The sequence below is a fragment of the Eubalaena glacialis genome, chromosome 5 (assembly GCF_028564815.1).
Source record: "Eubalaena glacialis isolate mEubGla1 chromosome 5, mEubGla1.1.hap2.+ XY, whole genome shotgun sequence".
Lineage (NCBI taxonomy): Eukaryota > Metazoa > Chordata > Mammalia > Artiodactyla > Balaenidae > Eubalaena > Eubalaena glacialis.
Window position 1 is genome coordinate 28469287 of NC_083720.1, and position 24391 is coordinate 28493677.

A 24391-nucleotide genomic window follows, 5' to 3' on the forward strand; every position below is an offset into this window, starting at 1 on the left:
AGAAATAGTATAAAGGGCTTTTCCCACTTTCTTTTTACTTTTTTTTTTGCCATATAGCACAGTACACATGCAAATTTAAATGAATTATAAATTTTTCAAATATGATGAACTCTAGGCAGTATTTTTAATAGTCAATTACAAAAAGGCGCAAAAAAAAATGAAAAAATAAAAATGATAAATGAAAAGCAGCCTATATTTTCAAAAGGAACCACTATTATGCTTCCGTATCTGGGGAGAATAGGAGTTTTGACTTTTGAAACTTGGAGAAAAGTTTAATCTTCTAAATTAATTTGTAGTAAGTAAAATAAATACACTTTTGTGTACCTACTTCCCTTTTCTGGGAGAAGGAGAGGTGAGATCAGAGTGGAAATGGAAAAAGGAATTCCTGATTCCCTATACATATCTACAGAAATAGCCTGAGGTTTTTCTTTGCTCCAACTCCTATTATTTTTTTATTTTTAAAATTTATATTATTGAAGTATAGTTGATTTACAATGTTGTGTTAATTTCTGCTGTACAGCAAAGTGATTTAGTTAATACATATATATTTTTTCATATTCTTTTCCATTATGGTTTATTATGAGATATCAAATATAGTTCCCTGTGCTATACAGTAGGCCCTTGTTGTTTATCCATTCTATATATAATAGTTTGCATCTGCTAACCCCAAACTCCCAATCAATCCCTCCCCCTTCCCCCCTCCACTGGCAACCATCAGTCTGTTCTCTGTATCTGTGAGTCTGTTCCTGTTTCTCCAACTCCTTTTTAAAAAGGAAAAATAAAATTGTATAATTAAGGACTAGTTAATTGACTTATTTGGGCAACACAAATTGAAGGGCAGGAAGTTCTTCTCGAAAAACAGAGCCAGAATCTTCAATTATCTGTTTAACGTGGCATAAAGTAACCTTAAAATGAACGCAGATATTTTAAAAGACTTACTACTACTTCGAAAAACTTCATACTGTGACTTTATATTTCTCAAACAAGATTCAAAGTCATCTTCTGGTCCTGAACTGTAATAAAAGTGAAATAATTTTTTTAATATATTCATAGTAGATACAACATAATTCATGCTTAAGTTAAATGATGGCATTTTGGTTTGAAAAGGTCTATCCCACACAAATTCATAATTGCTGTACAATTAGAATAACCTAGTCAAAACAGGTCTTACTTTTCCTAATGCTAGCAATAAACTGAAAAATAATAAGATTTTGGTTAGTCTTGAAGTCAAAATCCAAAGCTTAGCCATAAGTCTAACTTGTAATTTACAATAATGAAGCATGAACAATTTTATTTGAGCGAGTAGGAAATACTCCTGGAAGTGTGACATTGAAATGTATCTTCTAAAAAATGATCACACAGGGACTTCACTGGCGGTTCAGTGATTAAGACTCCTTGTTCCCAATGCAGGGGGCACAGGTTTGATCCCTGATCAGGGAACTAAGGTGCCGCATGCCCCATGGCACAGCCAAAAACAACAAAAAAAGATCACACATAAACTTTATTATAAGAAAAGAGAGGAGCTAAGGAAAACACAAACAACCAAGGCATAAACAATTTATCCAAAGGCATTCAGTGTGCTATTGCATCATATTCTGTATGAAAGATGTGACCACTCTTAAGAATGCAATAAAGTCAATTTAAAATAAATGATGATCATTTTCCAACATAAAGAAAGCAAATGTTCTCAGTATTCTTACAAGTGTCTTCAAGAAGCAATCATTTTTTATGCAACATATACACATGAATATGTATATAAGCATCCAGAGATGAACTGTGTTCTCTTTGGAAATAATATTTTCTACCACAAAGGGAAGAAGTGTATTTCACTATTTACCTTTGATATTCTCCATTGTTTGAAGGATGGTATTGCTGCACAACTCTCTGTCTTTCTTGCTTTGGAAACATAATGCAACACAAAATCACTCTGTTGTAAAATTATGTTTTTTAACACTATTCATGCAATGCCAAAAAGTGTTATTTTCTAGTTTCAGGGAAATAAAAACTTTAAAAGTTATTCTATTGAAGTTTTTTTTCCCTTAATCACTGTCCACTTCTATGTCCTCTTATTCATGGGTAGAATTTCTCTCAATTTTTCAGTGTATAATCCTTAAGTGGTCAGAATATTCATACTGTTATTAAAAAATAACTTTAAAAATATATATTGGTGTATCTGACTTCCTTATTACACCTAAGAACTTCTAATAACTGGAAAGATGAGGGGTAAGAAAGTAATAGTTAAAATGGTATATGAAGTTCTATTTTGGGTGAAATAAGTAGCAATTAAACAAAAGATCTAAAAGACCTGGCTGGCTTGACTCAGAAATAATAAAAACAAAGGATTTAGAAAACCTGTCAGAGTTATGGCTCTGACAGTTATTACTGTATGTCCCTGGCATGTCCTTTATTTTCTGTTTCTTCATCTGTAAATTACAGATGGCTATAATACTGTCCTAGCAAATTCATAGGGCTACTGTTAAAATCAAATGAATTTGCATGTATCTGTATATCTTTGTGTGTCACATATGTTGTACAGGCTGCTATGTGTTCCCATATCAATATTTATTCAAGGAAGAAAAAACTCAAGAACTCAGATTTTGCATATGGAATCATTTTAGTCTTTAAAAGGTGAGCAGCAGAGAATTTATTATAGCAAAAAGAGATGTCTAAATTATAACCAGAAAAATACTTTCCTTTCTTAGTAGGTGAGTTAATTTTTAAACTTTCCCATTACTTAGAACTTACTAAAAAATAAAAATAAAAAAGATACTCCCTCACATAATCTAATTAATCTGCTGAAACACCAAAAAAAAAAAGGAAAAAAAAAAAGAGAGAGAGAGAGAGAGAGATGAAGAGCACGGATCCCATAGATACCACACAGAAACATGATACATGATTTTTTAGTTCATCTAAGTTACAGTAATTATTATGTGACATAAGCCTTGTACTACACTTCAGTTAACACTGCAGTAGAGTTCACACAGGCAAAAGATGGAGGAAGATACTAAATAGAAAAGTGGCTAAGCAGTGCTTGAATTCTGGCTCTGCCATTTATTAGCTGTAGGATCTTAAGTTACTTAACATCTCTGTCCCTTGGTTTCATCACCTATAAAATGGGGATTGAGAACACTACCTTTCTCCTAGGATTGTTGTGACGATTAAACAAGGTAAAACATGTAAACTGATCAGAACAGTTCCTGACACTTAGCCAGGGCTCCATAAATGTCTATTATTAATAGCTGTCTGGCATTATGACAATGCCATGTTTGAATACAGCATGGTAAGATATGATAAATCTGTTGTTTTTTCTGATAACACATCAAAGATTTCCCAAGACCCAAACTCCCAATCTCCCAAAGACACAAGTATAAAGATGAGAAATACAGAGTATTCCTATGGGGCAAAATTGCTCAGCTTACCCAATTTTAGGAAGTATAAGAAAGTCTAGCAGTTCAAGAAATTGTTAAAAAAAAAAAAACTCACAAAAATAAACTAAAAAATGCTGCAGAAATGATATTTAAAGGCTAGTTTTACAATGTTTCATCTAAGAGTATATTTATTTTTCCAAAAGAATGCTGAATTTTGGAAAAGTATAAAGTTCATTTTTGGGATAAACAAGAATTAGCTTCTGGTAATTTAAAGGTAAACAGCATTCAGTATCAAGCATATAATTTGATGTTATTTCTAGCTGTTAAAGACCAACTAATTTGCCTTTAAAATTCCTACGAGTATAGGAATAAATACATTTGTTGTTAAACAAGAAGCCCTTGATTCTAGGGGAAAAAAGTCCCAACTAAGATTTGTCAAAGAAAATCAGGAGAAAAGCAGCCCTAATATATGTCGGGGTCTTTTCCCCTCACCTCCAAGAGCTTTCGCTGCTTTGCTGCCCTGGCTGCTTCACGCTGTGCAGCGTATAAAGCTTCTTCTTCTAGTCTTAACTTCTCTTCTTGTAAGGCTAACTGTACATGAACAAAACAATAAGGATTAACAAAAATCAGAACCTGTCTAACTGCTCTAAAAATAAAATGTTTCTATTTATAAAATAAAAAATAAATTATTAAAAAAAATAACTGAGCTCTACAAAGCATAATAGAATTAAAATTTCTGTGATTTCTCAATTTCTCTATTTACAAAATAATTCAAATGATACCAAACATGTTACAGAATTCTTTAGAAGTTGAATTATAAAGTAGAGCATCTAGTTTGCATAAATACAAAACTGTTTCTTTCTTTAGAATATACAGTGATGTTCATTCTCAACAATCGTTCCAATGCCGATCACCCTGATTAGTTTCATGGTTTGGGCCCTCCTTAGTCCAAGGTCTTTAAAACTAAGGTCAATCATATCACTGCCTACCAAAGCCAAGTAAGCTTTCACAAAGTTCATGGTGCATTGATACACATGTCCTGTGTTTTATTACCATCAAGTTATTAAAAAATTACTTCCAAATTTAAGTTCCTGCCATTCATAATAGCATACGAATTGCTTTAATGATAATCTACTGCAAGTCAAATCAAATTTAAAAATCAAATTTCAACACATTTTTCTTTAGCCTAATATTAGCATCTATTGTGTAGCTTAAGTTAATGCTGTTGAAATCACTAATTGGTGATTAAACAGACTATTTTTAAATGTATAATGGGATATGACTAATTCCATTTAGTGAATGCAAAACTATAATTACAGGCCACCTCTGTAAATATATTAAAGTAAATATAACATTTACGATTGTTAGAAGTACTTGGTTCACTTACTAAGAATAAATAAATCCAAGACAAAAAAAAAGATTAAAAAAAATAAACCACTTATTGTGAAACAGAGTAATTTTTAAAGTTAGTTTTAAACACAAAGGTGCATGTATCTTGCCAGAGTCCCTACTTGTGAATTCAGAAATTATTTTCAGAAGAATGTATTCTCTTCACTTATTGGCAGCATATGATTTCTGATAAATTGAACCAAACTAAACCAAATTATTATAGGCTGGAATAATTTTTTAACTTTTAAATAATTTTCACCTCTATATATCTAAATTTAGGTCCAATGAGTGTTCACATGCAATATATTATTTAATGACACTTTTCCCATATAAACAGAGACTTTATTATAATATATATTTAGGCAACATAAGACTATTTACCTCTTTTTGGATTTTCATATCAAGATCTTTCTGTTTTTCAACAATAGAATCATAACGCTTCTCTCTTAGGGCAACAATTTCTTCCTCAGTAAGAGGCCTACAGAGAAAAATAAGGCAGAAAAAGAAAGAAAAGGAAAAAAAAAGTGCTGATGAGTCCAAGTTAAATAAAATACTCATAAAATCAGTGAAATTCTGAAATTTTACTGTCAAAAATGTATTAAAGCAATTTGATGCTGTGATTTCAATTGTTAGAGTAAAAAATCATACATTCTAATACTTGTTATAATTTGGCATATAAGTTGAATAAGATGATATACTATCAGAGTACCTTTTTTTAGCCCTATAATCAACTTTAAAGAAATGTGGATTCCCTTTCCTTTGGCTCTTCAGCCATCTGACTATATCCCAAAATGTTCATCATAAAATATAAACTTCAGTATACTATACTTTGATCTCAGCCCTCATATCATTTTGGAACTCTTAACTCTCATACCCACTGCCCTTCTATTTATCCTGCTCAATCCCTCTAACCACCCCAGGCCCTTGATCCTCCCTTTTCTCTCAGTTTATCGATCCTGATCATCTCCTGGCTTTACTTCACTTACAACCAGTGTGGACTCTGTGGCAAATCTGAAGTACTTTCTCACCCACATACTCGCCTTCCTGCACACCTGTCATTATGCCTTATTCACCCAGATTACTCATTCTCTGACCTTGGATCATTTCCATGATTAGCTCTTTCTGCTGAGAGCTGCGAGAGAAAATCCAACATCTGTTTGGCCCTCTGCCCCTAGCAATAACCCTTTACTTATACATGGCCAACTCCCTCTCACATCCTATGCTAACTACTTCAAAATCTTCACAAACACACTCCTTAAGTTCTTCATTCAAACTCTTTTCTCTTAGAAGTCAATTTCACCCCACTCTGAGACATGACGAGCATGTCTCCAACCATCAAATCCCTCAACTTCTTGCCAGTCCTCCTCTTACCTAAGTCTATCCTCCCTACTCTTCCCTCCTTCCTCTAAAGAGGTGGTATTCCTTAATTTGTTCAAGGTCACCTGTCACACTTATACTTGATTCATTCATCACTGATGCCACCCCATACCACCTTCACTCCAGAGAATTCTGTGGGACATTGCTTCATCAATTAGTACCTCTTTTCTTTAGTCTACTCTTTTTGTCTGTTTTCACCTCTCTTCCTTGTGAAGATTGGAAGAAAGGAAGGAAAGAAGAAAGGAAGAAGGAAAAACTTTCATTTGACCTATACCTATCTCTAACTACTGCTCCCTCTCTCCTTCCCATTTCAGCCAAAATGTCTGAAATTAAAAGTTTATTGATAGCACATCTAGCACTTACTATGTGTCAGGTTCTTTTCTATGTGCTTTACATATATTGACTAATTTTAATTCTCCAAACAACCCTGTAAGGTAGATACAGAGATCATACATATGAGGGAAATGAGATGAAGACAGATTATGTCCAAGTAAGTCATATAGTATGTGGCAAAGCTAGAATTTGAACCCAAGTAGTCTAGCTCCTTGCTCCTAACAACTGTGTTTCTCTTCCCTTCTACGTCCTTACTTCCCATTCTCTCATCAACTCACAACAGTCTGCCTCTGCTTTCATCGCTCTACTAACTCTAACAAAGGTAATCAATGGCTTCTATGTTGCCAAATATGAGACAGTTTAAGTCCTTATATTATTTCTTCAGTTTCATGTGGCAATGCTGACCATTCCCTCCATTCCATCTGTCAGTCTGTCTCTACCTCCTCCCTTGGCTTTCTATGCTCTCCTGGTTCTTTTTGCCCACTGCTTCTTGGCTATCTTCTGAATCCTCTTCTAGTGTCTGCCTATTCAGTCTTCAGACCAACTGCTCTCTCTCCCTGCTCCAATCACCCCACTTCCTCCCCCTTCCCCAACTTCAGGTCTTGATAATTATCATGGTTATAACCAGCCATGTATAAGGTAATGTCTCCTCCTACTTTTGTTCCTTTAGCCCTAACTTCTGCCTAGGGCTTTTTGTTTGTTTGTTTTTTGAGGTATTACTTATATAAAGTAAAAAACATGATTAGTAAAACAAGTTTTAGAATGTCATAAGGAAGCAAAAGGGGGGGGATAAAGTTTTACAAATTCAAAGAAATGTACTTATCAATATTAATATATTAAATAGGTTTTTTAAACTAAAATACACATAACAACTTAGGTTCAGTAGGAAAGCACTTAGGCACTTATGTAGATTAAATTCTTTAATGTTCAAAACAACCTTTTGAGATATGTTATTATTTGCCTCAATCTTATAGAAAGAGAAAACCAAGGTCCTGAAATGTAAACTGTTCAATGCCTCAAAGCAAGCAAATGACAGAGCTTGGATTTTCAGAGAGCTTCTTATAGTTCACAAAGAAGTCGTTTGTTTTATTAAAAAAAAAAAAAAAAAAGCCTTACCTATGATTGCTTCCTGGGCTTTCCCCCTGTGCAAGAATTAATTAAACAATTATACAAATTTCACTAGCTGAATTCTATTTAAGGCAAGCCAATAAAATTTTTATTTAATCAAAATATTTTCTGCTTATCTATTTTACCTTGGTAACAAATTTCATTATTAAAAGTGTTTTAAACAAAAAGCTTTAACATTTTACTATTTCTCAAAGGCAAAATTTAGTTTAATAACTATCTTAATTATATAGCAACCAATTGTTGGACATTTCCTAATTTTTTATAACAAATATTTACTCTACACCAAATGACCTTCTGGGTTCAAGATGGTACTAGAGAACATATTCTCTATGTTCTCATCATTTACAATCGATCTTCTTTATTCGCAGATTCTGGATTTGCAAATTCACCAATGAGTTAAAATTTATTTCCAACATCAAAACCAATGCTCCCCTCACTCTTATGGTCATTCATGGGCATGCAAATCTGGTTGCCTGACATACACATTCCCAATTGAAGTAGAAGGTGATGCTCTGCCTTCCTGTTTCGGCACTCTTACTGTGCCCTCTTTGCAGCCTATGCAGTGTCACTTTTTGCATTTTTGTGCTTTTTTGTTCCTGATTTTGCTGTTTAAAATGATCCCCATGTGTAGTGCTGAAGTGCTGTCTATTGTTCCTAATCATAAGAAGGTGTGACATGCCTACATGTGCCTACACATACATGTGTTAGATAAGCTTCATTCAGGCATGAATTATTAGTGCTGTTGGTAGTGAGTTCAAAGTTAATGAATCAATAATATACATTAAAATAAGGTGTCAAACAGAAACATAAAACAAGGTTATATATTGATCAGTTGATGAAAATGTTGTGATCAGAAGCTTGTAGGAAGCTAATTCTATATTTCCCCTAGGAGTAATGTTCCAGTATCCACTAATTCAGTATTCACGGCAACTCATAGAATGTAACTACCACAAATAACGAGACTGCTTTTGTTCTCTTTCGTGGGATTCTGAAATTACCTATAGTTTTTTTCCTCCAAAGCAAACTGTAACTACTTTCAAGACTGATTTGGATTTATGCATTTCTTACACATTTGTGCTATTCACATCTCACAATTAAAATATATGACTAAGTAACAGCAGAAATAAAATTTCAAATGGTCCAAATTAACTTAGGAAAAAGCACTACAAAGCAGGATGTGACATTCAACTAAACCAAACACTAACTATGACATGAGAGAGGAAAAGACTGGTTAGCAAAACAAACAAACAAACAAATAAACTCAGACCAAACAAAACGCACCTTAGGAAAACACTTGGAATCACACATTCCTTTAAAAAGCTGTATGATGGGGGGATGAACTATATTGAAGGTTAACAGAAATCTTACATTTAGTACTTGTCAGAAACTTTAAAAATATCATGTTAAGTGTTTGTTTAAAAAAATACACAGGGCTTCCCTGGTGACGCAGTGGTTAAGAATCCGCCTGCCAATGCAGGGGCCACGGGTTCGAGCCCTGGTCCGGGAAGATCCCACATGCCGCAGAGCAACTAAGCCCATGTGCCACAACTACTGAGCCTGCGCTCTAGAGCCCACAAGCCTAGAGCCTGTGCTCCACAACAAGAGAAGCCACTGCAATGAGAAGCCCGCACGCCACAACCAAGGGTAGCCCTCGCCGCAACTAGAGAAAGCCCGCACACAGCAACGAAGACCCAACGCAGCCAAAAATAAATAAATAAATAAAAATTTATTAAAAAAAAAAAAAAAACACAAAATTAATGCTACTTCTGAAAAGGGAAAGAAATGAGATTCTATGAAACACTAAAATATTTGGGAGAAATTTTACTGGGAAACAAAAGGCTAAGACAGGTCCTCAAATATATTCTACCAGATAATAATAAATATGTATTACTATTTTAAAAATGGATTTATACCCAAATTAATTTGGGAAATGCTAAATTGGACAAGTTTAAATAATGTTCTTTAACAGTTCTTTAACAATTTCTCTAATAGTTCTTCCCAGAACCTTTAATATGCCAATTTACACTCTGAGACTAGTATTCTGCACACACTCTGGGAAATGCTGGGCTAAAGAATAATTTAAATTTGGTTTAATACATTTTTCTCTTTCCTTAGAAAACAAAAATGATGAAGAAAAAAAAAAACTTGCAATGTTCTTCTAGTCAAATTCACTTTAGAGATGTGGAAAGTAGGCCCAAGGCAGGTTAAATAATTTACACAAACTCATATAATTAGTTTAGCAAAGTTGGAAATTAACACACAAACTAAAACTCTTCTAACTATACCAGTGCATAAGAAATATATACCATATTTCACTAATTCTAAAATGTACTTTTTTTTTTTCCATTTTAACATTTCTGTACTTGGGATGCATCTTAAAATTGATTTTTAGATGAGGTGAAATACAAAAATCAACAAAAAGAATAACTTATAAAAAAGATAATGGCTAAAGTCAGAAAGTGATTGTAGAACAAACATGTATAAATTCTACCCTCAGAAATCTATAAAAACTATGGTCAAACAATGGGTCTACTCTGGATTGTTGAGGAATTTTACCTTAGGTAAGATGGCAAGATGTTAGAAATATCTTTTTTTAACGTTCCTCAAGTTCTACAGAATACTTCAAAAACCTGTTTTATATATATGTATACATATACACACACACACATATAATACATAACTGATATATGAAACTATATATAATATATATGTAGTATATATAGTATTACATATGTTAAATAATAGAAAATTCTGAATAATTTGCTAATATAAATTAGTAAAAGAAGGAAACGATAAGGGACTAAAAAGTAAAAATAACAACTAAGAATTAAAAATTCTAAAATAAAAGATAATATAATAAAAACTAAAAAAAAAAATTGTCAGAACTTATGACTAATGAGAACAAATATGGATTTTATACTGCTGTGAAAATACTTACTTCATCACTTTCTACTAGATTCTCAAACTGAAACAACAAGAAAGTGAGTGTTAGGATGAATATTTGTCTAAGGTACATATCTCACAAAAAATTATACAGTGGAGTTGCTCAAAATCAACTTGCTGTTTTGATTCTGCCACACCTCTACTAGGGCAGACCAATGATCTGTCTCTAGAATCACTGGTTACTATAAGCCACTATAATTGATAGAAGTGTACCCTCTCCCTCAGTTGTGTAGGGCAGAAAAAAGACAAAAATAAACAAAAAAACCCACCACTTCTTAAGTAGAAATAACAATTCTACTAGAAGAATGGGATCATAATCTTTTGCAAACTTGTTCTCCCTATTCATGCTTCCCCCACCACTCCAATTCTCTCCCTATTCACTAGTATCAATAATATTGAAATATAAATAGTCCATACTAAATTTAGGTACAGAGCCTTCCCCTTACTTAAAAAAAAGTGTCTCTCCTGCCCTTCCGAAGGTAGTTTTATTCAATCAGATTTACGACTCTACTTACCTCTATAGTTAAGTGCTCACCTCTTGAGCATGTTCTAAAATACTTGGATCTGGGAAGAAAAACAGGAAAACAACTTTAAAAACTACAATCAATCCTGTGGCATAAAAACATTTCCTCAAAAGCAACTTTTAATTCTCCAATATATAGTATCATATTTACAAAAAGAAACCACTAAACTTACATAAGAATATAAACACTCCAGATTTTTAAACTTAGTTGTGGGTTTAAAAGTGTTTAGTCAACCAATATTTTTCTATTGGTCCTAATATTTTCTACACCTGTAATAATAAGTTAATTTACTATATTTACTACATAGAACAGAATACAATTAAATTTAAAACTTTATCTCATTATTTTTACTGTATCAAGAAAAATATCTTGTTAAAGTACTGCTGTGTTAAATAATGTATAAGAGCATGTTCCCAATTTTGTTAAACATTTGCAAAACAACAAAAATCTAAAAAAGATATACGCCAATATGCGAAGAGTAGTTATCTCTAGATGCTGGGATCATATATGTTTATATAAAGCTTAGGTGCTGGGGTTTCCCTGGTGGTGCAGTGGTTGAGAATCTGCCTGCCAATGCAGGGGACACGGGTTCGAGCCCTGGTCTGGGAAGATCCCACATGCCACAGAGCAACTAGGTCTGTGAGCCACAACTACTGAGCCTGAGCGTTTGGAGCCTGTGCTCCGCAACAAGACAGGCCGTGACAGTGAGAGGACCGCGCACCGCGATGAAGAGTGGCCCCCGCTCACCACAACTAGAGAAAGTCCTCGCACAGAAACGAAGATCCAACACAGCCAAAAATAAAAAAAAATTTAAAAAAAAAGATATACATACTACTCTGTATTTAAAAAAAAAAAAAAAAAGCTTAGGTGCTTTTTATTCTCATCCCATGCCTGCACAAATAAAAGAAAGAAAATGAAAAACAATGTACATCACATATACATCAACCAAATAATCCATTACATTAATTTTTCCAACTAGGGTGAAATATTGACTTTAATTTTAATTTCTCCTCACAACGTATACATATATCAAATCACCACAATGTATACTTTAAATGTCTTACAATTTTGTCAGTTATACCTCAATAAAGCTGAAATTTAAAAATTCTGGTTATTATCTTCTGCTCCTACTAGTGAAACTTACATGTAGTCAAATAAGCATCTCCTTTGTTATATCTGCTCCAAAGATATCACCACATTCTGTTAACTATATGTTCTCTAACTATTATAGTATGAAACCTGGTACAGGACAGAGCCCCTCAAGCTCCTTTACTACTGGAAGTACCAGGAAATTTTAAGACTTTCACTTATAATGTGGATCCTGTTATTGCTGCCTAAATTGATGGCACAGAAGACCCCCCATCCTCCCATGGGGATCCAAAATCACACTATAGGTTCCTAATGTGTCAGGACTCTTGAGCAAAAAGCACCCCTTTGAGAGATGGGAAGAATCCTGGGGTTATGACAGGTCAGAATGCTCTGTGTTATGAGTGTATGTGTGCAGAGGTGGTGGATGGGTTTAGTAAAAGAGAATGGTATATTATCATGACTAAGTTTTTATTACCATAAAGAAGAAAAAAAGCAATTTTTCCTGTACAATCTTTATTTGCTAACAGATGCAAGGCAGTTTTATTGCCCATTAAGAGATCGTTGGTAAAAATGGAACATTTGGTATTGTCATCCCATAGATCTAATAATTCATGGAACATACCCAATATAAATAAAATACCCCAATTCTCTAGGCATCTAGTGCTCCCATTCTTTTATTTTCCCTATTTCTCAAATAAAAACAGACATGAGTTGAGCCTTCCAGTAGCACTGTGTTCTGGCATTAGGATTCATGCATAAAGTGCTATACGCTCTCCCTCAGCAACCATCACTCTCTTCCCTGAATGAAGAGTTTGCCTCTGATTAATCTATTTCCTCTTCCAGGCTTACTGAATGATATAACTGAATAGTAAAATAAAGTTCAGTAATACCAAGTATCCCAGTATAAGCCATCAGTGTGACTTCACTGCTGAAGCAAAGCCTGAAGCTAAGACTGTCTCAATACAAACCAAGGGAAGTAACTGTTGCACTACACTTACATTAGATGGCACAGTACTGTGTTCTGTCCCAATTTTATACAGATATATAGCTAACTTCAGTAGAAGCCCAAGGTGTTGGCTGTTGTAAATGTCTACCTTTTCTGTCCCCTCTCTCCACATCTAACTATGATGAGGACAATCATGCTCTTGCATGACTCTGACTCCCTGATTATCTGACCAACCTAGATCATAGCCATCCCCCAGACCTCATGTGATTGGTTCAGGGTTATAGAGAAACTGACCAGACAGAGATATACCCTCCTGAGAGCTCTAGGGAGCTGCTAGGGGTTATACTTCTGACAATCTGCAAAGAGGAATGAAATCAATTGAAAGAGTGTTCTGACAGTGTTGAAGTCATCCCTAAGGACCAGTTGCATCCCTGCCCTGCCCTGCCCATAGTTTCCTTAGTACTTGACAAACCTAGTATCCTTATAAGAAATTCTACCTTTTGCCTACGATAGTTTGATTTGGGTTTCTGTCCCCATAACCAAAGTCCCGTCTAATAAGTAAACAAGAGTCTAAGGGACAGAATGGCAAAAGAGCAAATTAAAAAAATAGCAAAAAACATTTTAATGGAAGGAAAACAAAAAAGCAAAATAAGTTTGGACGAAAATTCAAGCTTTCCTTTTAGGACAGATTAGATTGAGACCTTATTACTCACAAATGGCACATACTGACTCCTACTACCATAAATGCTAAGATTATATTGATAGATTAAAGTAATACGCAATTTGGCAAACTCAGGGGTAACATTTTTATTAGAAGAGCTTTATCCTGGAATTTATCTGAAAAGAAGATGAGAAACTTTGTGATACATATTTTAAAAGTAATTAGAAAGCCAGTTTTTGAAAGTATCCTTCCAGATTTCAGAGTGCTCTCCATTACTTAAGTAGTAAATGAAAGAAACTGAAACTAAAATCTTTCTGTATTATTGGATGCTTAAAAGCCTAACACATTTTGAATGTGACTTTTTCAGTATTTCCCATTATAAACTGTCCTGACAGGAATAAAGATGCAGACGTAGAGAATGGACTTGAGGACACGGGGAAGGGGAAGGGTAAGCTGGGAAGAAGTGAGAGAGTGGCATGGACTTACATATACTACCAAATGTAAAATCGATAGCTAGTGGGAAGCAGCCGCATAGCACAGGGAGATCAGCTCAGTGCTTTGTGACCACCTAGAGGGGTGGGATAGGGAGGGTGGGAGGGAGACACAAGAGGGAGGGGATATGGGGATATATGTATATGTATAGCTGATTCATTTTGTTATAAAGCAGAAACTAACAAACCATTGTAAAAAAAAAATTGTCCTGATATTTTGTGTTTTCTTTTAAAAAATTTTTTAAAACATCTTTATTGGAGTATAATTGCTTTACAATGGTGTGTTAGTTTCTGCTTGTTAGGCCTCTTAAGCCTCTTTAACAGCCCTCCTTCCTGCACCATCACCTTTTTTCATGTCATTTGCCCCACAGAATTTCTCACTTCCTAGATCTGGCTGATATTTTTCCTCTTGGTATTTTTAAAGTTTTTTCTCTACCCTCTGTATTTCCTGGTAATTTTATTTAAAACCTTGATTATATTGAGTGCAATTTTTTTAGGCAAGAACCCTTCATATGTGGTACTTGCTACTGAATCAAATCATGAGGAACTTTATTTTTGTCTGCTTCACTTTTACTGACACTAAGAATGACCTGTAGGTTCAGGTATTATCCGTCTAATCCATCCCTTACAAAGCTTCACATCATCCTTTTACCAAATGGTTTTAGCATCCATTGATAAAATCATTTCAGCTCTATTATTTCATTAGAAGGTACAAAAATCATGATTTTTTATTACTAACATTCCTTAAGAATTTATTAGCGGTATAAAAACTTCAGTGGAAAATCCAGAATAGATGATCTGCCATAAGTTTTAAGAGGCCCAATTAGGAAGCTATCATAATAGTACAGCAGAGAAATGATGGTAGCTTGGATCACCAAATTGAAGTAATGAGAAGTAGTTCTGAAGAAAAGGCTGATAGAATTTCCTAATATATTAGCTGTAAGAGTATATATTAAAAGGAAGAATCAAGGATGCTCCTAAGTTTTTGGCCTGAACAACAAGAATGGAGTTGCCATTTACTGAGATAAAGAAGTCTTGGAAAGGAGCAGGTTTGCGTTTTTAGATGCCTTGAGCTTGACGTCCACACAGTTAAGAGTCTAGATGAGAGTCCTCTATTCAAATTCCAAGCCTAGAACATTAACATCAGTCCAAACACCCCTTGAGAGTACTTTCTATAACTAACCCTGGGGCTACTTCTCAATCTCAGATCAGTAAGAATACTATACTTTTCTTTCTTGCTTCAAACCTAGGAAATTAATCTTGTTTTCTTTTCCTATCCTAAGGAATGTTGGCTGTAGACACAGATGCAATGTCAGCAATCTTTCCCCTCCTATACATATGCTTCATGTTATCACCAATACATACACACGTCTATTGTTTCTAAGGATTTTACTTCTAATCACTATGGAAAAATAGAAGTATAGCCTATTCCTGGGAGAGAGAGGAAGAATGAGTTATCTCTGAACAAGTTAGAAATATAGGAACCAAAAATTAAAACTACAAAAACAATACAGAATGGATCAGTTACCTTGACAAGCTGGCTCACCTTTACAAAACAGAATGGCTCCTGGGTTTTAAGACTTAAAGGAGAGGTAATAAGATGACATCTAAAAGAAGAACATGATAAGTAGAGAAAATGGAAGACCAGAACAAAGAGAAGCAAATGTTAGCAGAGTTCATCCAAAGTCTACCTGTACTAGGGTCCCTGGTTCAAGGAACTGAGCTGTCTGGCCCCAGTGGTAGGTAATGCTCCAATGTAGAGTTATTTGAATTGTATAATTAACTTTTTCTGAATCTATTCTCACTAAGCACCTCCACCTCATTATTCTTTACTCATAATGAAAGAATGTCCTTATCTCAAGATACAAGTACTATATAGTTCCTGGACAGTTATATTTTTCATTTTTAATTCCTAAATTTGCCTTTGTTTTTTAATATCTGACCCAATAAGGCTGAGAGCAAGAGCCTGAGACAAGGTGAAATCACCAATGTGGTTGTTCAAACAAAATTACTATGTATCAATGAGACAACAAAACTAGCCACAGGAAAAATCACAGGGCTTAATCAGGTCTCCCAAGTACTGTGCAGTTATATTTCATTATAGTACAATACATAGCTCCTGGTTGAGAATATTTTCTTCAACAATGAAGTTTTAGTTGTGTATAAGGAGGCACTGTTTAAAAAAAGAGCAAAGTAAAATGAGATAAAAAGAAATAGGACCATAGTCTAAAACCAGAAATTTGGCACTAACCAATTAAAGAACATTTCCAACAACATTCAGCGAAAGTTAAATCTTAGAAGGAAAGATAAAAAACTGAGTAAAAGCAATGTTTACTGCAAAGGCCTGACTCTTGATTACTGTTACTTAATTTAGAGAAATAACATTTTGCTTCCTTCAATTTGAAAAAAAATTAGTACTTTATTGACTTGAAGTTTCTGACTATATATGACGCTACAAAACTAAAGTGTAACAAACAGGCTATTTCTATAATGGACAGCAAAGAGAGACTTATATTTACTGAGTCCCTACAATGGGCAGGTTTGGTTAAGTATGTATGAGCTTAGTTTTTATATGTATTTTACATACATTCCTTCCCAAATAATCCTAAGGTACTGTAATCTTATTGAGTGGATCTTCACTGTCTAATATGACAGCCACACATGTGGCTATCAAGCACTTTGACATACGGCTAGTCTGAATTGAGAAGGTTATTTGAAATACACACTGGAATTTGGAGACTTAGTACAAAAAAAAAAGAATATAAAATATCTAACTCCAATAACTAAGCTCTTTATAACATATATCCATGATCAAACACATATCTTTTATGTTGTTTCCTTAATCCTCCTCCAAGTTTAACTGATCATAGTTCTGCAGTTAAAAACACTGATGTTCATGTTTGAATACTACTTGTGCAACTTGTACACTAAAAAGTATGCTGATTTTACATGTAATGCTGCTCACAATAGGTGCTTTTAGTACACTCTTAGAAGAAAAAATAAGTTTGTATTATTCATAAAAAGTTTTTCACTAAATATTGGGGGTAGATAAATCTGGTGACATTTAAAAGAAAATCTGGTCTAATATCTTCATCATTAACTTCTTAAGAATCTAAAAAATAAAGGAGCATGGCCATCCTACTTTTGCAGACTCTACTGTTAGCATTTAAGTGGGTCATATTGTACAAAGCTCCCTAAATTTACTAAGAAAAATTATAAAGTCAAACAGTATACAACAATTTAAGATTTTTCTATTATGCAAACATGATTGTTTCAAAATAAAAATACAAAGCTAAAAACCATATTCTCTGCTTTCATATGTGTAACATTTGACTAAAGCTATTGAATATCAAATTAATTTCATTTACAGGCATACTTCAGAGATAGTGTGGGTTCGATTCGAGACCATTACAATAAAGTGAATACTACTGTAATAAAGCAAGTCACACGAATTTTTTTGGTTTCCCAGTGCATATAAAAGGTATGTTTATTATACCTATTATCTTGTAATAACCTATAATGGAGTATAATCTGCAAAAATACTGACTCACTATGCTGTACACCTTAAACATAATATTGTAAATCAACTATACTTCAATTTTAAAAAAGTTATGTTTACACTATACTGTAGTCTATTAAGTGCGCAATAGCATTATGTCTAAAAAAAACAATGTACATACCTTAATTAAAAAATACTTTTTTGCTAAAAAAAGCTAAACATTGACTGAGCTTTCAGAGAGATCATAATCTTTTTGCTGGTGAGGGTCTTGCCTTGGTGTTGAGAGCTGCTGACTGATGAGGGTGGCGGTGGCTGAGGGGTGGGTGTCTGTGGCAATTTCTTAAAATAAGATAACAATGAAGTTTGCTGCTTGATTGGCTCTTCCTTTCACAAATGGTTTCTCTGTAGCATGCAATACTGTTTGATAGCATTTTACTCAGTAGAGCTTCTTTCAAAATTGGAGTCAATCCTTTCAAACCCTGCCACTGCTTTATCAACTAAGTCTATGTAATATTCTAAATTCTTTGTTGTCATTTCAACATCTTTACAGCATTTTCACCAGGAGTAGATTCCATCTCGAGAAACCACTTTCTTTGCTGACCCATCAGAAGCAACTCCTCATCCATTAAAGTTCTATCATGAGATTGCAGCAAATCAGTCACATCTTCAAACTCCACTTCTAATTCTGCTTCTCTTGTTATTTCCACTACATCTGCAGTTACTTCCTCCACTCAAGTCTTGAACCCCTCAAGGTCATCCATGAGGGTTGGAATCAACTTCAAAACTCCTGTTAATGTTTAAATTTTGACCTCTTCCAATGAATCATGAATGTTCTTAATGGCATCTAGAATGGTGAATCCTTTCCAGAAGGTTTTAAATTTACCTTGCCCAGATCCATCTGAGGAATCACTATCTTTGGCAGATATTGCCTTACAAAATGTATTTCTTAAATATAAGCCTTAAAAGTTGAAATTACTCCTTGATCCATGGGCTGCAGAATGGAGGCTGTGTTAGCAGGCATGAAAACAACATTAATCTCATTGTACATCTCCATCAGAGCTCTTGACTGACCAGGTGCATTGTCAATGAACAGCTGTATTTTGAAAGGAAACTTTTTTTCTGAGCAGTAGATTTCAACAGCGGGCTTAAAATATTCTGTAAACCATGTTGTAAACAGATGTGCAGTCAATCAGGCTTTGTTGTTCCATTTATAGAGCACAGAGTAGATTTAGCATAATTCTTAAGGGTCCTAGGATTTTTTGAATGGTAAATAAGCACTGGCTTCAACTTACAGTCACCAGCTGCATTAGCCCCAAACACGAGAATCAGCCTGTCCTTTGGAGCCAGGCATTCTCCTCTCTAGCTATGAAAGTCCTAGATGGCATCTACTTCCAATAGAAGGCTGCTTCATCTACATTGAAAACCTGCTGTTTAGTATAACCACCTTCATTATCTTAGCTAGATCTTCTGGATAACTTGCTGTAGTTTCTATATCAGCACTTGCTGCTTTCCCTTGCATTTATAAAGATGGCTTCTTTCCTTAAATTTCAGAAACCAACCTCTGCCAGCTTCAAACTTCTCTGCTGTAGTTCACCTCTCTCAGCCTTCACAGAATTGAACAGAGTTAGAGCCTTGCTCTGGATTAGGCTTTGGCTTAAGTGAATGTTGTGGTTGCTTTGACTTCTACCCAGACCACTAAAACTTTCTGCATATCAGCAATGAGGCTGTTTCACTTACCATTTGTGTGTTCAGTGGAGTAGCACTTTTAATTTCCTTCAAGGACTTTTCCTTCGCATTCACAACTTGGCTAACTGGCACAAGAGGCCTAGCTTTCAGCCTATCTTGGCTTTTGACATGCCTTCCTTATGCCATAAAAATTGCTGGAATCAGCTTGTCAAGTTCAGTGCAACTGCTGGAATTGCATTGAATTCAGATCTTTCTATTCATGAACATGGTACTGTCCTCCATTTATTTTGGTTTTAAATGTTGTTTTGGTCTTACAGATCTATTATTGATTTATCCCTAGTTCTTTATATTTTTCATTGCTAACATAGAAAGTAATTTTTAAAATATGCATTATCTGTTTGTTGCTGGTATACAGGAATAAAGTTTTAATACAACTAATAGATAGCATTTCACATTAATAGATCAGGAACAATATCTGATAATACCAAGTGTTAGGAAGTGGTACAATGAAAACCCACTGTTGGCAGAAGTATAAACTGAGATAATTGCTTTGAAAAGTCTGATATGTTCTAGTAAATTTGAAGATGTGCATGAGCTATGACCCAGCAATTCAATTCCTGGGTATATATGCCTAAAGAGTCTCCTGTACATGTGTACAAAGAAACATTTACAAGAATGTTAACTGAAGTAGTTTGTAATAGTAAAAAAAAAAGTCTTGAAATAATCTAAATGCTTATCAACTTAAGCATTGGCTTATTCACTCAATGAAACACTACAAAGTAGTAGAAATGAATGAACCTGAGCTGCATGTATTAAGATGGAAATTTTGAATGAATATTTCAGTTAAGAATCACTACCCTAAATCAAAGACTTAATCAATCAATGTTTATTGTATTTAAAGTGACTATATCGGGGAATGAAAACACCATTATTTCCTTCAAATTAAGAAGAGAAAACGTGGTCCTCATAAAAAGCTGCAAGTGCTAGCAACCATGTGAATCCTGGAGAAATGAGTGGGGATAAATGCACAGAGAGTGAGGGAATGCATGAATAATTATGCAATTAAAATTTGAGTCTAGGCAAGAAATGATGATAGCTTGGACTAGAGTGGTGTAAGAGAAATGAATAGTTTAAAGAAATATTTAGAAGATAAAAAACATCTGGTATGGGAGATGGACTGGAAAATGAGAGATGAGGAGAAGTATCAGAATCTCAATGGGGATGTAACAGAAAAGCAGGAGTCAAGAATGGAGGTACAGGGACTTCCCTGGTGGTGCAGTGGTTAAGAATCTGCCTGCCAATGCAGGGGACACGGGTTCGAGCCCTGGTCTGGGAAGATCCCACATGCTGCGGATCAGCTAAGCCCGTGCGCCACAACTACTGAGCCTGTGCTCCAGAGCCCATGAGCCACAACTACTGAGCCCGCATGCCACAACTACTGAAGCCGCGTGCCTAGAGCCCATGCAATGAAGAGTAGCCCCTACTTGCCGCAACTAGAGAAAGCCAGCGCACAGCAACTAAATGTCAGGGGTGAAAACGATAAAGGACAAAGTGATGTAAGATGCTGGAAAGGCCCTCTAGGAATACACATAAAATAAAGCTGAGCTGTGAAATAACTGGTTAAAGTCCCATCATGTGTGCATTTAACTTTCATGAATTCAGTCATATGCCCTGGAGGGAAGGGTGAGGTGAGAAATAAGATGGTCAACAATCCACCATCGTATTCAAGAGTGTGTATACTCAGGTGTATTAATTATGGTGAAAGTTGAGCTGCTGAAACAGGTTCCAAAAACAATAATCTAAAGAAAACAGAAATCTATTTTCCCTCTTTTTAAAAACAGTCTAGAGCACTCCAAAGCCATCCATGGACATTCCTTTATACACAATCCTTATGCCCCTGAGAGCTGTCTCTAAGTAATGTAAGTTTCTATATAACCATTCTACTATTGCTGATGATGTGAAAGTAGACTCAAATATGCAAAGGATATTAAAAGGGTAGAAAGATAGGCTATCATACTCCGAATGATCGTGGCATGTAAAGGAATTTGGAAAAGCTTGAAAGTAAAGAGGTACAAAAGTGGCAATTCTTGCATATATATTTATTTGTCAGTGTTGTGAAGGCAGATATCAAGACAATCTTTTATTAAGGACAAAATCAGTCTCATCAAGAATAGAATGACGGCTTCCCTGGTGGCGCAGTGGTTGAGAATCTGCCTGCCAATGCAGGGGACACAGGTTCGAGCCCTGGTCTGGGAAGATCCCACATGCCACGGAGCAGCTGGGCCCGTGACCCACAATTACTGAGCCGGCGCATCTGGAGCCTGTGCTCCGCAACAAGACAGGCCGCGATAGTGAGAGGCCCACGCAACGCGATGAAGAGTGGTCCCCGCTTGCCACAACTAGAGAAAGCCCTCGCACAGAAATGAAGACCCAACACAGCAATCAATCAATCAATAAATCAATCAATAAATAAGAACGTGAAAAAAAAAAAAAAGAAGAGAATGAAAATGCAGTTTTTTATGCTTCTACATGTTATTATGGAAAGCAGGCAAATACTCATATCAAAGTGACTTAAGTAAAAAAAACTAAAAAATTCTCATAAATCCTACATTGTTATTGTTCCTTTTCTTCATATTCTCTTGTATAGTATCTGTTAAAATAATAGTCTTTCCTTATATCTTCTGTTTGACATTATAAAAAAATAATGAAGAACTATGGTAAACTGTTCCACAGTCTATTAAAAATTAAAAGCTTCCCAAGTCTACTCTTTTCTGGACAAAAGATTGGAAAGGTTACAAATAGAAGCCTGGCAAAAACTATTACATTGAAGATGATGGACACATTGTTTTTCAATTAGTATCAAATACATCAGTGAAGATTTAACCATTCAAATCTCAAGGGACGATCCATCAACAGATTTTCCAGGTAGAACAGCATCAACATAGGTGGTAATAATAAAGTAATAATATTTACTGTTAAATAAGCCCCTCCCTAATGAAGGCAAATTTAGGAAGACTGGATGTTCAAAAAATTTATTGTGTTCCTTGGAAGAGACAAATCTTCCTGTTGAACATGTTGAAGATGGAAACCATGGGTTTAAAAAAAAAGTCACTGTCCTTTAAGAGGAGCCTGATTTAGAGGAGAACAACAACTAGAAGGGATCTTAGAGGTCTTTTAGTTCTTTCTCGGTCATCCTCTGCAGTCTGTGAGCAGCATCTGAAATTGTTGACCACCTTCTTCTTTCAGAAACTGTTGCCACTTACGTGTCTATGATTTTGAACATTCTAATTTTTCTTACTTCCCTGGATAACTGAATGACAGACATAGCTATGTATTTATATTTAAAATACAGAAGTGAGTAAAAATTGACCCACGTACCCAGGAGGTTTACAGTCTAATGGGGTAGCCACACAGGTAAATTAACAACTACCATGCTCTGAAAGGGATATGTTCAGATGAAGAGCATCAAAAATCAGCTGAAGGAGAAGGAATTACCCAGGCCCCCAAGTAGTGGAAAGGAATGTTTCAGGGAGCATCAGCTACCAAAGGCAAAGGGGAATGAAAAGATCAAGACTGCATACATTAATTCTGTCAACAAGTATTTACTAAACATCTACTACATACTATGCACATAACTTGGAGCTGTGTATTCAATGGTAAGCAAAACAGGCATGAACTTGTTCCTTTACACTGAGAGCGGAAGACACACATTAACCAAATAATCACACTATTTCAGGTATAATTATAACCTGAGGAAGTGCTGAGAGGATAAGGAAGATGGTTCCATCATGGTGTGAGAACTCATCCCCTGAGGGTAGGAAAGAGACTGGGAAGACTTCTGTGGGAAATAATCCTTGAGCTGGCATCTAAAAGATGAGTGAGTAGGAGTTATCTAACTAAAAAGGGAAGAAACTGATTCAAGGAAGAGTGTGGCATAAATGAGGCAAAAAAAAAAAAAAAAAGGCAAGGAATAGATAATGCGAGGTCTTGAAAGCTACATTAAATATTTCAGTCTTTATCCTAGAAGTATGGTAAACCACTGAAGAAAATGGTAGGGGACATTCAGAACTTGACAATGTGGATTTGGAGGATGAGTGAAAGGGAGGAGTTTATTATGATTCGCAGGTTCATGGCTTTGGTAACTGTATATTATTTTACTACTCACAAAGTAGGACACAAAGTAGTAAAAATGGTCGGGGCTTTAAAAAAATGAAGAAAAGGAGTAAAGAACTGTGAGCAGGAAAGAAAGATGAGCTCAACTTTACAAACCGAATTTGAGGTTATGTTGATACCCAAGGGGAAATAGTATGCAATTAATAAGATATTCAGGGCTCAGACTGAGATGACTGAGCTCATTAGTACGCAGGTAGTAGGTAAGGTCATGTGTTTTCCTGCCATCACCCAGGGAAAGTACATTAAGGAAGGAAAATATATTAAGGAAGAACAGAGTGAGATTCAGAACACAGCCCTGGGGAGTCTTCAAGGTACAACACAGAATGTTCAGGAAATTCACATCCATTTAAGTCTGCTACTATTTTCCTTCCTAACTTTTGAAATTTCAAGAGAAATATCTTATGCTTGTATATTTCTCAAAGCTGACAAACATGCAGAAAACCAAACTGAATCGTTCAATAATGACTACTGATTAGTATATTTTAGCAATATACATTATGATAAAATATTTAAAATTCTCATTCTCTATACGGTCTCTTTAAAAAGTAAGTCAACATAAAACTGGTAGGATATATATTTAACTATGTGAGTGATGCCAAAGTTAGGGAATTATCTTGAGGAGAAAATACTGTTCCCTAGATTTTACAAGTTCATAAATAATATTCATTCAGTAAACATGAGATACTAAAAATGAAGAAAGATAAAGATAAAACATAGTCCCCGACCTTGAGAAGCTCTCAACCCATACCATGGTGTATACCAGGAGGCAGCAGACTATGGTCCA

The 24391-nt window shown here is 35.0% G+C and overlaps 1 protein-coding gene across 1 annotated transcript in view; it reads right to left on the reverse strand.

Moving 5' to 3' along the window:
• Positions 1 to 24391, reverse strand: part of AP1AR (adaptor related protein complex 1 associated regulatory protein) — a 34991-nt gene that overhangs the window by 4945 nt on the left and 5655 nt on the right. Inside the window, exons 2-8 of the mRNA XM_061191146.1 lie at positions 11054 to 11102; positions 10534 to 10560; positions 7584 to 7609; positions 5139 to 5235; positions 3861 to 3959; positions 1838 to 1896; positions 940 to 1013 (exon numbers count right to left, since the gene is read on the reverse strand). Coding sequence (XP_061047129.1) covers positions 940 to 1013; positions 1838 to 1896; positions 3861 to 3959; positions 5139 to 5235; positions 7584 to 7609; positions 10534 to 10560; positions 11054 to 11102 — 431 coding nt within the window. The remainder of the gene's footprint in view (positions 1 to 939; positions 1014 to 1837; positions 1897 to 3860; positions 3960 to 5138; positions 5236 to 7583; positions 7610 to 10533; positions 10561 to 11053; positions 11103 to 24391) is intronic.